At 37.5% G+C, this 13358-nt stretch overlaps 1 protein-coding gene across 3 annotated transcripts in view; it reads left to right on the top strand.

Annotated features, from left to right (window-relative positions):
- The window catches only part of LOC145974599 (uncharacterized), a 31614-nt gene extending 19428 nt beyond the window's left edge, over positions 1 to 12186 (top strand). For 2 of the 3 annotated variants that reach the window (XM_083104548.1, XM_083104547.1), the window contains 2 exons: positions 10385 to 10555; positions 11091 to 12186. In XM_083104548.1, coding sequence (XP_082960674.1) covers positions 10385 to 10555; positions 11091 to 11566 — 647 coding nt within the window. In that variant the 3' untranslated portion in view covers positions 11567 to 12186. The remainder of the gene's footprint in view (positions 1 to 10384; positions 10556 to 11090) is intronic. The other variant, XM_083104549.1, reaches the window with a different exon arrangement.
- Positions 12187 to 13358: the final 1172 nt, after the last annotated feature.

Below are 13358 nucleotides of genomic sequence, written 5' to 3' on the forward strand. Positions count from 1 at the left end.
GCGAACTCGAGATCGAGTCGAACCCTTTGCTCCGATGCATTCAGATTTTCCCACGCGACGATCGAATGAGAGTTCCAGACCATTGAAGATGGACTGTTTCCTCTGCCCAAGCTTCTCTCATCGCCTCTACTGGCAATTTAACTGTCGATATTTGAATCCAAAAATTCAAACGAGCTCTTAAACGGCGTCTTCCAATTTTTTTCATCACCGACATGCCTTTATTAATTTCTACTTTCTTAATAATTTTTAAAGTTACTAGAAAAAAATTATATTAATATTAAATAATTGTACATTATCAGAATCATCTCTTAATCTCATATAATCTCATAAAAATGTTTATAGATAAAATAGAAAAATCCATATGTATTATTGAAAGTTGGCGTGGATCCTGTAAGGAATGTTTAATGCCGAAAATCGAGACGTCCCTCAATCAAAGATACTGGTTCGAATCGATTTGAACTCGATCGAGAAACCATTTCGGGCAAATCGAGGTCCAAGGTTGATTCGCCGACTGAAATCGTAGAAAGAATCACGTTGAACGAGCGAAACGAGAAGGCGATTCGCGAACTGAAGATCGCTTCGCCGAAACATTGGCATATTGCAAAAAATATTCTGAAAATAAATCGCGATAAATATTTCGAGTTTCTCTTATATATTATAATGATAAGAAATTTAAAAAAAATTAAAGAATGCCATTTTTCGTTTTCTCCTTATTTATGATGATAAAAGAACTTTCTAACATCATTCACGATTCACGCCGCGTTTCGTCCCCGCACCGTTCACGTCTCTAGGTCGTAAATAATCCCGACCTTTGCCGGCGGATTTAAAGTTTCCACCACGTTCGTCGTAATCGCTGCCATTCGCAGAAAATATCCACTACGAATTAGCATACTTTTACTCAGACGCCGCTATTACAGGAAACTTATTTTTCTACCAATTCAGCGAGTCTGATTTCATGAGAAATCTCACATTGTAGGCATTAAATTGTACAAACGAATGGTTCACCATTGAGTCATCCTCGAATGTGTGTTACCCGCTCCTTTATCTCGCACTTTAATACTCGTCACGGATACCGCACACGGTGTAAATTCGGTGTTCAATCTCGATGATCAGTACAGCAGATTCCACGCATTCCAAAACGGTGTCGATGCGTTCTTCCATCATTTCGCATCGACGCCGGAAATTCCAATGTCGTCACTCGATCCCATCGATTTATCTCGACCCCGATATGTAAAGGATCTTGCAACTGTGAGATCGACGAATAATTGGATGCGAGTTTACTGATTACGAAATTCAAAAGTTTCCGAAGAATATACATCCGTCGTGTAGGGGTACATCTGGGGTCGTGTATCGTCGGCAAATTTCATACGTCTATATATAGAGACGAGATGTCTACCTATAATTGAAAAGAAACGCTCTTTTTTATTTTTGCGGGAACAAGGAGCACGCTAAAACGCGGGTGAACGGAAGTACCGAGGTGAGGTAGACGAATTAGGATCGGGAGGAAGAGCCCATGCTCTCGGGCTTTTTTCGGTTTTTTTTCCTATACGAAATTCTTGTACTCGTAACATCGCAGGTACACTGACTCGATCGTGTCGACGGAAGAAAGGAGAGAGAAGTGAGGGAGCGGAAGAAAGAGAGAGAGAGAGAATGGAAAATAGAAAGGATGCGCAACGAAAGAAGAAGACGATATATCTCGCGAGAAGCGAGAAGTAAGAGAGAAGGCAAGGAATGAGAGACAAGACAAGAGAGAGTGGAAGAGAAGAGAAGGAGGTAGTAGTTACGTGATCCACGCTCGAGAAGGCACGGATGCTTCCTTTCGATCGTTCCATTTTGCCTCACAATGCCTCACCTGTCGCTGTTTATTTTTTAATATCCGCGAAACATGCCGGTGAAAAATCCTCCCGATATTCATCTCGACACGGCTTTAATTGTATTATTTATATGGGGTGTTTACTCGCTAGAGAAAATAATGAAAAGCTTGGAATTCTCAGGGATTTCTCTCGTACCTGAAAAAATTAAAGAATTGTCATGGAATTTTTTTGATAAATTCTCCTTGATAATTTTACTCTTATATTAAAACAGTCAATAATCTGCTGCTACCAATTATTTAAAATATCAAATAAGTAAAAATTTTTAATATGTAAAAATGATACAAATCCAATAAGAAGTAAAAGAAGGCTAGGAACCAAAAACGCGTAATGGTGCATGATAGTAATATGTTATGAAAGAAACTTTGTAAAGTTATACATACAATAAGAAGCACAAAAATATATGTTTAAAGTGTGCTGTCGACGACGTTTCGACCCTGCTCTGGATCCTTTTCAAAGTCAAATAATATTTAACTGAAATAATATTATTTAACTTTGAAAAGGACCTATTAATTAACAAAATATTAAATATACAGTACATATTCTTTATTGTAATTTTACAATAAAGCTGAAACTTAACTGCTTCCGTAAGATAAACATTTTCCACTTGCATAATATTTTCATTTCTTTTTATCAAAAGTGATAATATTAGATCATATAAATGAATAGGATTAGGAAACGCATGCAATAAAAAATATTATTTTAGAAAATTGCAGCAAAAATCTTTAAAATATTTTCTTTATCTAGAATTTTAAATAAAAATACCTGGAAGATCAGAATCTTTTTACAAGATTTGAGTGATAGGCACCCCGTTAAATGACGCAGTAAGCTTGAGAGCAAGAAAAGAAGGGAAAGATGTGTAATTTCTATTATTTATTTTGTAAAAGTAGAGAATGCACCTAGATTCAGCTGCTTAATAGACTCGGTTCCCGTACGAACTGCCATTAGATGACTCGAAAATAGATTCGTACGTGCGTGATAGCTCGCAAAAAAAAACGGTTACGGTCCGCCAGGGAAAAAAGTAAGCGAGCACTCTGTCGGCCGATAAACAATAACGGCACCAACGGTCACAATCGCCAACAGTCCATCCGAAAGGCCGACCCGGCCTGGTGCACTCGAGTGGCACGAATTCTTCCAGATCCTCTTCTGTCGCATCGCGCTTCTTTTCTACCTCGGATTAATTGGTAGTCAATCAACGATGCGACTTGAGCGTAGTCAATTGATTAACAAATGTACCGCTTTCGCCGTTATTTCACTGAAATACTCCACCGTAGACTTGTCAAAGCAAACAATATTTTCCACAGTATTTTTCTGTGTTGACGTTTAATAAATCTGACATCAGTCGCAATAATTCATCGATAATTCCGTTATTATTTACATAAAGGTTTATTTTTTTGTAGTTTTATTTTTTTGTGTAAAAAAAATTAAGTTTTGCAAAGATATAAAAGTAATGTTATATTGAGAATAAGGATATTAGGAAAGTTTTTTTTTGAAAATGGAAAGAAAAATTTATAATCACTGTATATAGAGGGAAGGCAGGCCATCTACACGAGTTCCGTCGGTCTAGATCCTAATGAAAGGTCTTCTGTGACCCTACCTCGAGACAAGGAATTTGAGTATATTGGTTTAAACGAAGTCGAGCTCGAGTTGTAAGATTGTAGTCTCCAGCAGTCGAGAGGAACCCTATTCCTGGAAGTAGCAGTGTCATTTAATGAAAGGCTCCTCGATTTATATCCGGTTCCTCCATTTTCGCCTCGTATTGTCTACTTTCTTGCCTGCTTTAGCCGCGTTTAACAACCGAGCTTATTTGTAAAATCGATTATGCAATAGTTTACGAGATACTTCTCTCGCTTTATTTAGAAAACAATATATCGTCGAATTGAAAAATACGAATATGAGAAACCATCGGCATCGCAGCGTCTCAAAGGAACACAACGATCTCAAAATTACGTGAAGAAAAGGGCAATGGTATATATTCGGGAGACATACTGTTACCTCAATTATCCTTTCCGTCGCTTTTCAAAGACACAATAAGTAACCCTCTTTTCAGAAGTCGAAAAGATGTAATTGAAAGTCGCTTCCTTTCAGCGCCCACTTTTGAGGCGTTCCTGTGAAAACGTTTAACGTGCGAAATTACGAGTAAACTCCGGAAACTCATGAAATCTCACATCGACGCTTAACAATAGGGTGACATGTTCGTGCGAATAAGATTATTTATTTTTCCAAATTTAAGAATTTAAAGAAATTATCTAGTATAACAATAGATAATTAATAAATATTGACATTAAAATCCACGAGATGCGAATTTTACGATGTGTACAAAAATATCTGTCGGTCGCAGTTTTTCTTATTGATTGACTTAATGATCCTTTTTGTTCATGTATCTTTCGTTAACCGCGATCGGGCCTTTGTATCGTCTTGACGGGAGCAATTATTACGATACTCCGGTCTCGATGTAAGACCTCAGCATTTCCGGGCGCATCATCGGGGCTCGGCCATTCATGCTGCGTTCTTCATTCACCCTGAAAATTGCGCGCGAACGTGCGAGGAGAAGGAGGACGAGAGGTGCACGAGAGCGGTAATCCTGGCAGCCTGAGAGAGAGATCATATCGAGAGAAAGCACAAACACCAAGGACTATCGGAAGAAGATAGAATGAGCGGAGAGAAAGAGAGAGAGAGAGAGAAAGGGAGGGAGGGAAAGGGCCAAATTCGTCGATCGGCTTTTTTTTTTTTCATTTCGGCACCTAAATCCGGGGCTCTATTGTAAATCCCGGCCCGAGGCAAATTACGGCACGATGCGTGCGTGCGATGCGTGCGTGCGAAACACGCAGACTCCCGAGCTCTGCGGCCGGCGACGTTACGCTAAACAGATTTCCTCCTTTTGCAAATTCGCAGCGTCCGCGGAATTGAATGGAGCACCCGGGATGCGGCGAGATAAAGGAACGCGCGAACGGGGAATGAATGGCAACGTGAATGAGAGCGGGGTTGCGGGGAGAAGACGAAGGGGATGGCGGAAGGGAGGGAGTTCGAGGCGCGAGAGTGCAAGCCGAGCGAATGAAATTACCGGCGATGGTCATTGAAGTCGAGCAGAGCGGCGTTGTCGATCTCGGTTTCGCAGATTGAACATCTCCCGGGTTACTGACTCCCGCAGGGGAGTATCGATGTAAGGGAACAACGCGCGTAATCGAGTTACCGCGAGATGGGAAAGAATCTCTTCGCGCTTCTTTTTTCACATAGTTCGATTTAATTAAAGGCCCAATCTATTCTAACAATGATTTTTAGCAATTTTTTTTTAAAGAATATTAGAAATTAAACTTTTGGATGTTTTACATATGTTTTTATTAATGTTTAAACAATACGTCAGTATTTTTAAATCTTACATATTTTCTCTTTATTCAATATGAGCCTTTCTGCATACTTAAAAATGCATTCGACGGTATGATATGAGATGAAAAAACTTGATTTAGTTTTATTCTGTAGAATATTTTTGGAATATTAAACTTAATTTCATTAGAGAAAAAATTGAAAAATAAGTAATAGTAAAGTAGCGTCGTTTTAAAATTAGATATTTCAATTTTGTAAAGTCTTTTTCCATTTCTTAAAGATCAGAAAAATATGAATTATTACTTTTTTAAATTCTATTTAGGTTCAGTATATCTAAAAAAAGTTCTCTTTCATTAAAAAAAATTAAAATTATTCGGTCTATTAATTTTCGAGATATTTGCCACGTCAATTTTAAAAACAATGTTTTAAGAAAAATATGTTTAAAGTTTTACAAACTCATTTAAAAACCTGCACTGTATTCCGAAACTTTATAACTTTCAAATTTACGAATTTTTAAATAAAATTTGAAAGAGTCTTCAGATATCATATTTGCTTAAAAAATATAAAAGATTTGATTTTTTTTACTTTCTAAAGTAAATCGGGCCCTTTAATCACTAGGTAAAATATTGATACATTTGCTGCATTATAATTTTATTGCAAAATTGTAAATATTTATAGAGTATATATTTACTTTATAAAGTATATATTTATTTTATTAATTGTATATATTTATTTTATAGAAAATATTGCAATAAAATGGTCGTATTTTACGTGTCGTCGTTAAAATTGGAAAAATTATTTAGAAAATTTGTTATAAGAGTTTTTGTTCGAGTCCCTCTTTTTTAGATATTTTCTTTCGACGAGATATTAAGAGATCGAAGCGACGGCAGACAATCTCTGCCAAGATTGTCGACATCCCTGAGAAGAAACACTATCCTCGAGACAGGATACTCGGTATAAGAAGAAATCGTATGGATGGTAAGCGATACGCGCGAGTTTCCTGCGAGTAAGACTTCTCTCGCGTTCTCCTTTGGTACGTTACGAGGCCGGTTTATGAGGCCTGTATATTGTCCGATATATCGATAGCGTATATAGACCCGGGACCCGCAATGTATATCGAGGCAATATCGACTTACATTACACGACCGAACGAGTATCTATCTCGGTGGGAACCGAGAAGCCCCACTTCGGAACTCCTTGAATTCTTCTCCTTAACGGCTTTGATCTCTCGGCTCGCTCGGGATTCTAAATTCTCGCTACAGCGATGAAGGACGAGGTCGACGAGGTGGAACCGACGCTCGCTGAAAGCGCGACGACGCTTTCTTTCTCATCTCGAGTGACTTGGAGGGAAAAATTTCGCCTTACAAGAGAACATTTACATCTGAAGAATGAGAAAAGAACAACTTTGGATTATCGGCGTGGTAATTCCAATCAGTTTCGATCATCTAATTAGAATTCAATAGTCCGAGGACGAGAGAGAGTTCGATTTTCATATTATTTCATGTTACGCTGACGGTCACGATCAAAGTCCGAGCCGGCTCTCTTTTCTGAAAGCACAGAAGGATTTCAAACGATGTAGGTAGCGAAAAGATGAGGTCGATCGAACCGCCGAATAGCGGTAGCACCTCGAGGAGAAGAGGCTCCTCCGTCTCTTCTCCCCGCAAAAGGGGGAAGAGCGGGGGCGGCGGCTAGATGGGAGGGAAACCGAGAAACGACGAAATGACGGCGGTCGATGGACGGTTCGTTAAGTAGATGGCTGGTCGGAGGACTAAGCACCAAAACCACCTCACTGTGGTTTCACACCCGCGGAGTGTGTGTGCGAGAGAGAAAGAGAGAAAGATGAGGCTGCAGTAAACAGCTCGCGGAGTTTCTTTGGTCAAGACTCGTGCGTTTCTTTCGGTCAGGATCAACGACGATGGATACAACTCTGCGATCTTTAAGGAGCAAGAACAAGCCGTCTTTTGAGAATCGGTCAACGGCGACGACGCGAGCAGCGGCGTGACGATCAGCTGTTCGACGCCGAATGTCAAACCAACGACGACAATTAATAATATAGAGAAGTGCGACGGTGATAGATTTTATTATAATTAAGAGATTTTACTATTAGAGATTATTAATTAAAATCAAGAGACCACTTTTGACTTGTTTATCACCGGATATTAGATTTTTCGACATTAGATCACACGTGAATCAGTTCTTTTGTGCATCAGCTAGAAGATTTTCGAAATCATATTTCTCTAAATTCTGCTGTCATTAGTCACTATATTATTGCAAATATGAATATGATTAATTATAATATCCTTAACGCTAATTGGAACGTGCATGTTTGAGAACTGTTTGAAAAAAGAATACGGAACGTATGGTCACCGCGCTAATAAAACATTGCTAAGGAAAAAAAGTAGAAGAGGACAGAAAGAGTCGTCTTGAATGGAACCGAACATCTCTCTCTCCTTTTCTCGCTCGTTCGCTCCTAGAGCGGGAACCGGATCGGGGGAAACGGACTATTATCCAACAGATGGTCCTGTGCCGACACCGATCCTATCCCGACTAGAGTGGTGTGTTTGTGCCTTTGTTTTGTTACCGTTGTTCCGGTAATTGCGACAAATACGCTGCCATTTTCGGTAATCAGCCCCTCGAGCGCCTCCTGCGCCTTGCCACGGCGGTCCCCTTTGAGAATTCCGAAACGACCTCGACCTTCCGCTCTCGATAGGCGTAACGACAGTTTTGCCCGATCGGTCCCGACCTCGACCTAGCCTCGTGGTAGATCGAGCTCGGCCGATCTAAACGATATCTGAAATTATATTGCTCGTCGCGTACGTGTCAATGACTTGGGCTCGTGCGTTTCTTCTGGAAAACTAGAATAATCATTCGGAAAAATACTCGGCATGAAATAGTGTTAATTTACCAATTAATAGTGTCACAAGTGCAACGCAAAAGCTGATATATAATATTATCAAATAGGAGAGACTTACATGTCTGTAGAAGATTGTAAATGAATTGGAAAGAGGAATATTTTACATATAAATAGTTTTCATATAAAGATAGAGGTATTTCCCCATTGCTTGCACGCGAAAGAGGTAATTCCGATGAGTTTCGTGTTAATTTTCTCCGAAGCTATGTGCAAAATATTTAGCATAACTGCGAGGTATAATTATCATTAAACACGTGTTGTGTTAACAGAGGTTCTATCAACAGTCACGCAAGGCAAACCGTTTCGAAATCTTTTCCCGAGATATATCTCTTTGCGAAAAGACAGCCGAGATGAAAATTGGCATTTTTTACGTCATAAACTTTAAAATTTCTCAAGAAATTTTCAATTAATTCTTCTTTCGAAATTTCTTCTTTTTCTTCTCTGAAAACTCGAGAATTTTCAGAATTTAAGTAAGATAAGAAAGCTCTTGTCGAAAAAAAAAACATTTCGAAATGTGTGACAAGAAATTATAAGTCGATGAAAGAATTTCTGAAACGAAATAGACGATGAGCACGTCCTTGAGAATCGAGTTTTGTCATCAGCTGATCGTCCATCGATGATTTAAGTTTTTATTGACAATTATTATTTAATTATCATATAAAATTTATAAAATTATAGATAATTGGTATATATATATATATATATATATATATATATATATATATTTATTTATAATTAAAGTTAATAGAAAATTTAAATTTCTTTATTATATTTTCAAAATATAAACTCTCTCCTTTAATCAAGTTCATTAACTAATATTAATAAAATTAAATTAAATCTCAAATTTTTAATAATAAGATGTAAAATAAAAAATAAATGAAGTATATTATTGATAATAATTGTCTGATAAGAATATAAGGATATTCAATAATTTGAGCCCCTGCTCATGTTAATAAAATAAAATAATTAATATAAATTCAATAAATAAATTGATTTAAAGGGTATACATATAATGAATTTAATTTAGAGTTGATAAGAGGAATAAAGTATAGAATAATAATTGATGAAATTGAAAAGCAATTAGTCCACCTTGATTTCATCAACGTTTTCGCGGAGTTTCCAGCGGTTTCTTTTGCTTGAGAAACGTTCTTATCGTTTCGAAAATCCTGGTACTTTACAATGCAGATTCTAGGATAGAAATGCAAAATAAAATAATATTACTAATGCTTCCTACAAATAGAGTCGACCGATGCGAGGAATTGTGATTTGAGTTTCTTTCCTAGAAGCGAGCTCTCTTGGAGAAAGAGAAGGTACGGCATGAGAATGCAATCATGAAGCTTATGATACGGTAAAATGATTCCTTCCGTGACTAAAATACACAAGAATATTGCCATAATTGGCGTATGCGACAAAGAAATCGCATCTTGTACAGTACAAGAAGAGCCTGGAGAAAGATACGAAAGTCATACGGACTATTCGATCGCGAACGATTGAGATTTTATTTTTATCATCGGGATTCTTATGCAATCACATCGCTTTATTTGTTAACGATATTAATCTTGTCGCGACGCGTGCATCCCACGAGATACACGCGTACGATGCACGTACACACATTCGCTACCAGATGAGCGCTTAAAACTTCCGTCGCGACTTCTTCGATTCGTGACTCATGTCAATTAATTTGCCGGTTGTTACTCATTCGAAACTCCGTTACCGACTCATACGATTTGCTGCGCATTTTAAGAAGCAAGGCTCACGGCATGTGTCCAAACAAGTTTAGTTTTTTGTGAATTAATTTTTAAATTTTTAATTTATTATAGAGGATTTTTCAAAGAATATGTATATGTAATTTTTTTCTTTTAATAATAGTATTTTATAAGATAATGTTTTTATCTTTTATCTCCATCAAATCATAATTTAATTATAATTTCATCTCGTAAAATATGAATTTTTAATACAATACTAAGAAGTTATTTCTTCATCTATATATATATGTACACACCCACACACACACACATGCATGTATGTATATATGTATAAATTTATTTATTTGTAAATTATTTATATGTATATACAAATTAAGAAAATATATTAAATAATGAATTTATTTTAGAAAATTAAAAAGAGAGAGACACACACATATACATATGTGTGATGTTGAATAATGATTTGATGGAGATAAAAGATAAAGGTATTGCCTCATAAAATATTTATGTCATACGTTTTACCTGCACAATTAGTAGTCGACTCTAAGGAAAAATAATTTTTTTTGTTACAGATACGGGCGTAGGTACCACGGAATGGACTTATCCATCCACAGCGCCGTCTTATCCGGCTCCTCCAGTCAGCAGCAGCGGGTCCTATTCCCCTTTGCCAGGCGGTGCGTTTTCATATCCAGGAGAATCACTGTCGCATCACCCGACGACGGAACCGGTACCGTTGCCAACCGGTATGATCGATTAATATACATTATAGTACAAAAAAATTGAACTAATTTATACTGCAGATCCGATAATGCAATTCGCCAACTCGTTGATAATTAAAAAACGCCTATTTAACGACGATTTAATTACATTCTGACGCATGACTCGTTCCAGGAAAAAAACTTTGCGACGTGCAATCTCCGTTCGTAACGTGTAATCTCAAAGGTGTTTCATTTGTATCTATTTTAGAAACTATATTACAGTCGATTCTTCAGATATGGAAACTCGTAAAGTCGTCTCGCTAAATTTACGAAGGTGGAAATCACAATAAAATTCAAAATTGACAAAACACGTTTCACAAACCGCGAGTTATAGCAACTGAAATCTTGGCAAAGAAAATGTCACAAGAATGCAAATTTATTAAGAGGTATTAATAGATAACAATCATTACATTCGCGCAATTTCTTGACTAAAAAATTTTTTTTTCTTGGCTCTTGCAATTAAATTGTCTCCTCGAACGAAGAGTTGGGAAATCGAAGCGATTTTGTTTTCCGCTTGCAGTGCTTTCCTCGGAAAATCAGCAGGATACCTACACGCCGAACTGCGTGCCCATGTACTCGGGACACGGCACTTCGCCGACCACCTCGTTGCCGCTGGTGCCGACCAGGCCCAGCGACCCTGACATCTTCGCCGGCGGTGGTACGGGCAATGCGGGCAGTCCGGGTTACCACTACGGTTCCTGGACACCTGGCCCGGCGACCCCGGTCCCGGTGGCCTCCCACAATTACAATCCCAATTATCAAGGTTACTATAACAATCCGAGTCAGAATTACATCACAGGTCCGACACCTATGGTCCTCTATCCTCAGCTCTACAGCACCGTCAATCAGAATCAGATTCATTTACATCTGCATGGCGATCTGAGCGAGGAACAGGTCACCATAGCTGGTGGCAATCTCACCATCAGTAGCATCCGAGAGATCGGCGTACTTGGGGAAGAAAGCGAACAGAGGAACGATGTATGGAGACCATATTAAGAGAAGAAGAGGTATCTCTACTGACATGATTATATAAAATCGCCGGCGACTTTATCGTGCGTGAATCTTTACGCGAGTTTATTGATTATGGCAATGTATAATCTCTGGTTAGTGCAGTGACGACATATAAATATCGACGAACAAAGATAGCAGAACGTACGTCAAATACTTTCTGGCAGGAAAATGTGCGTGAGACACTTCGTCATTTGCTGTATGAGACAGCCAACTCTCTCGAACATTCGTAACCATTCGCGCGAATTATTGCAATTGTGAGAACTCTGTTGAAGTAAGCGATATCCGGTGTTTCGTAATAGTGATGAAAGTGAAAATTATTGACTCGTTCACGTGTCGAGTATATGAGATAAAGTAAAGAAATTTTGGTTAAAAAAAAATATGCACCACTTATGAAAAATCAACGAGCAGATCGGATAGATCTCATTAATCGAGAACGTGAGACTAATCAGTGACTGAATAATTATCACCTTATTCGCTCGTTTTCGATATAAAATCGAGTCGTGAGAATGCTGTTTGATTCTTGACATTAGTCAAACGCTGTAACGCTTGTAAATACACAAATATTTTCAGAAATGAAATAAAGTCTTGCCCGATAGGTTCCTAAATCCTTTCACTTAAGGTTTTACAAAGAAATTTCACATCGATATCAAAGCTAAGGATTATCCCCTCTATATTTTTATTCATATGTAAATAAATTTCTTAAACTTTTTTGCAAGAATTAATTTTAGAAAGATGCGATGAAGAGAACAATACATTCTGATTGTCTTTCCAAGTAGAAAAAAAAAAGTTTCGTTCGCATCATAAGGGCAAATGGAAAGAGAGAGCAACGTCGTCTCTCCCATCGCGGGGGAACGGATAACCCTTTTTACGAGCGCAGCGAGCTCTATTTAATATTTAAAGCATGCTGGAAATGACGAACGGATGGATAGTTGCGGTCTGTCTGGTCGCGACATCGCCGGTTCGTCGTTCCTGCGTCCCTTTATTAGCGAGTCGCCCTCTGCATGCTCCGTGTCAGCAAAATCTTTAAACCCGTTTCGCCTAAACCCCTTGCTTTGTGCGATAATTAATTAATTTATTTTAGAAAGATTTATAAATAAGTAATTTACAAAGAGTAGCTAAATTAATTTATTTAAATCATAATTCAAAAGATAATGTATATAAAATTATTCACATATTAATTAAAAGTGAAAGGATTGGATAAATTATTTTTACATAATTTTCTGATTTCTCTCTTTACTTGTTAATTTTCAATTTATCTTATAATGAATTAATCTTTTAGTTTATTAGACTTGGATATTATGCAGAAATTTTAAATTAGAAATCCAGAGACCTAACACGCCGTGAAAACGTACTGTCCATCGTATTTGACACAGGAAATAATAGAAAATGATAGAAGATTGTCTCTTCTAAACGTACGTTGATGTGAAATTATTACGTGGCTAAGAACTTAATAAGCGTCTTCTCGGCGATTTTGCCGTTTGACAATGTGTATACAACGACAAAGTAATCTTCGTAACTGGAATCAAAGGTATAATAACAAGCTGAACGTCCATTTCTCAGTAAGTAACTCTTTTTCTCTCTCTCTTTCTCTTCCCTAGTATAATCGCATTGTTTGTTTCTGTAAATTTAATTCTCTAAATTACTTCAAAGAAAGGAGTACCAAAGAAGCGACTCAAAATAAGGAAAAAATGTCACCGTATTCTAATTAGAAATAATCATATAGTTTGTAACTTATTACATTTCGTACAAACGTTCTCTATTTACTGAAAAATCGAAA

This window comes from Camponotus vicinus, unplaced genomic scaffold, assembly GCF_025532165.1.
Source record: "Camponotus vicinus isolate PSW18456_S1 unplaced genomic scaffold, iyCamVici1.0 SCAF_7, whole genome shotgun sequence".
Lineage (NCBI taxonomy): Eukaryota > Metazoa > Arthropoda > Insecta > Hymenoptera > Formicidae > Camponotus > Camponotus vicinus.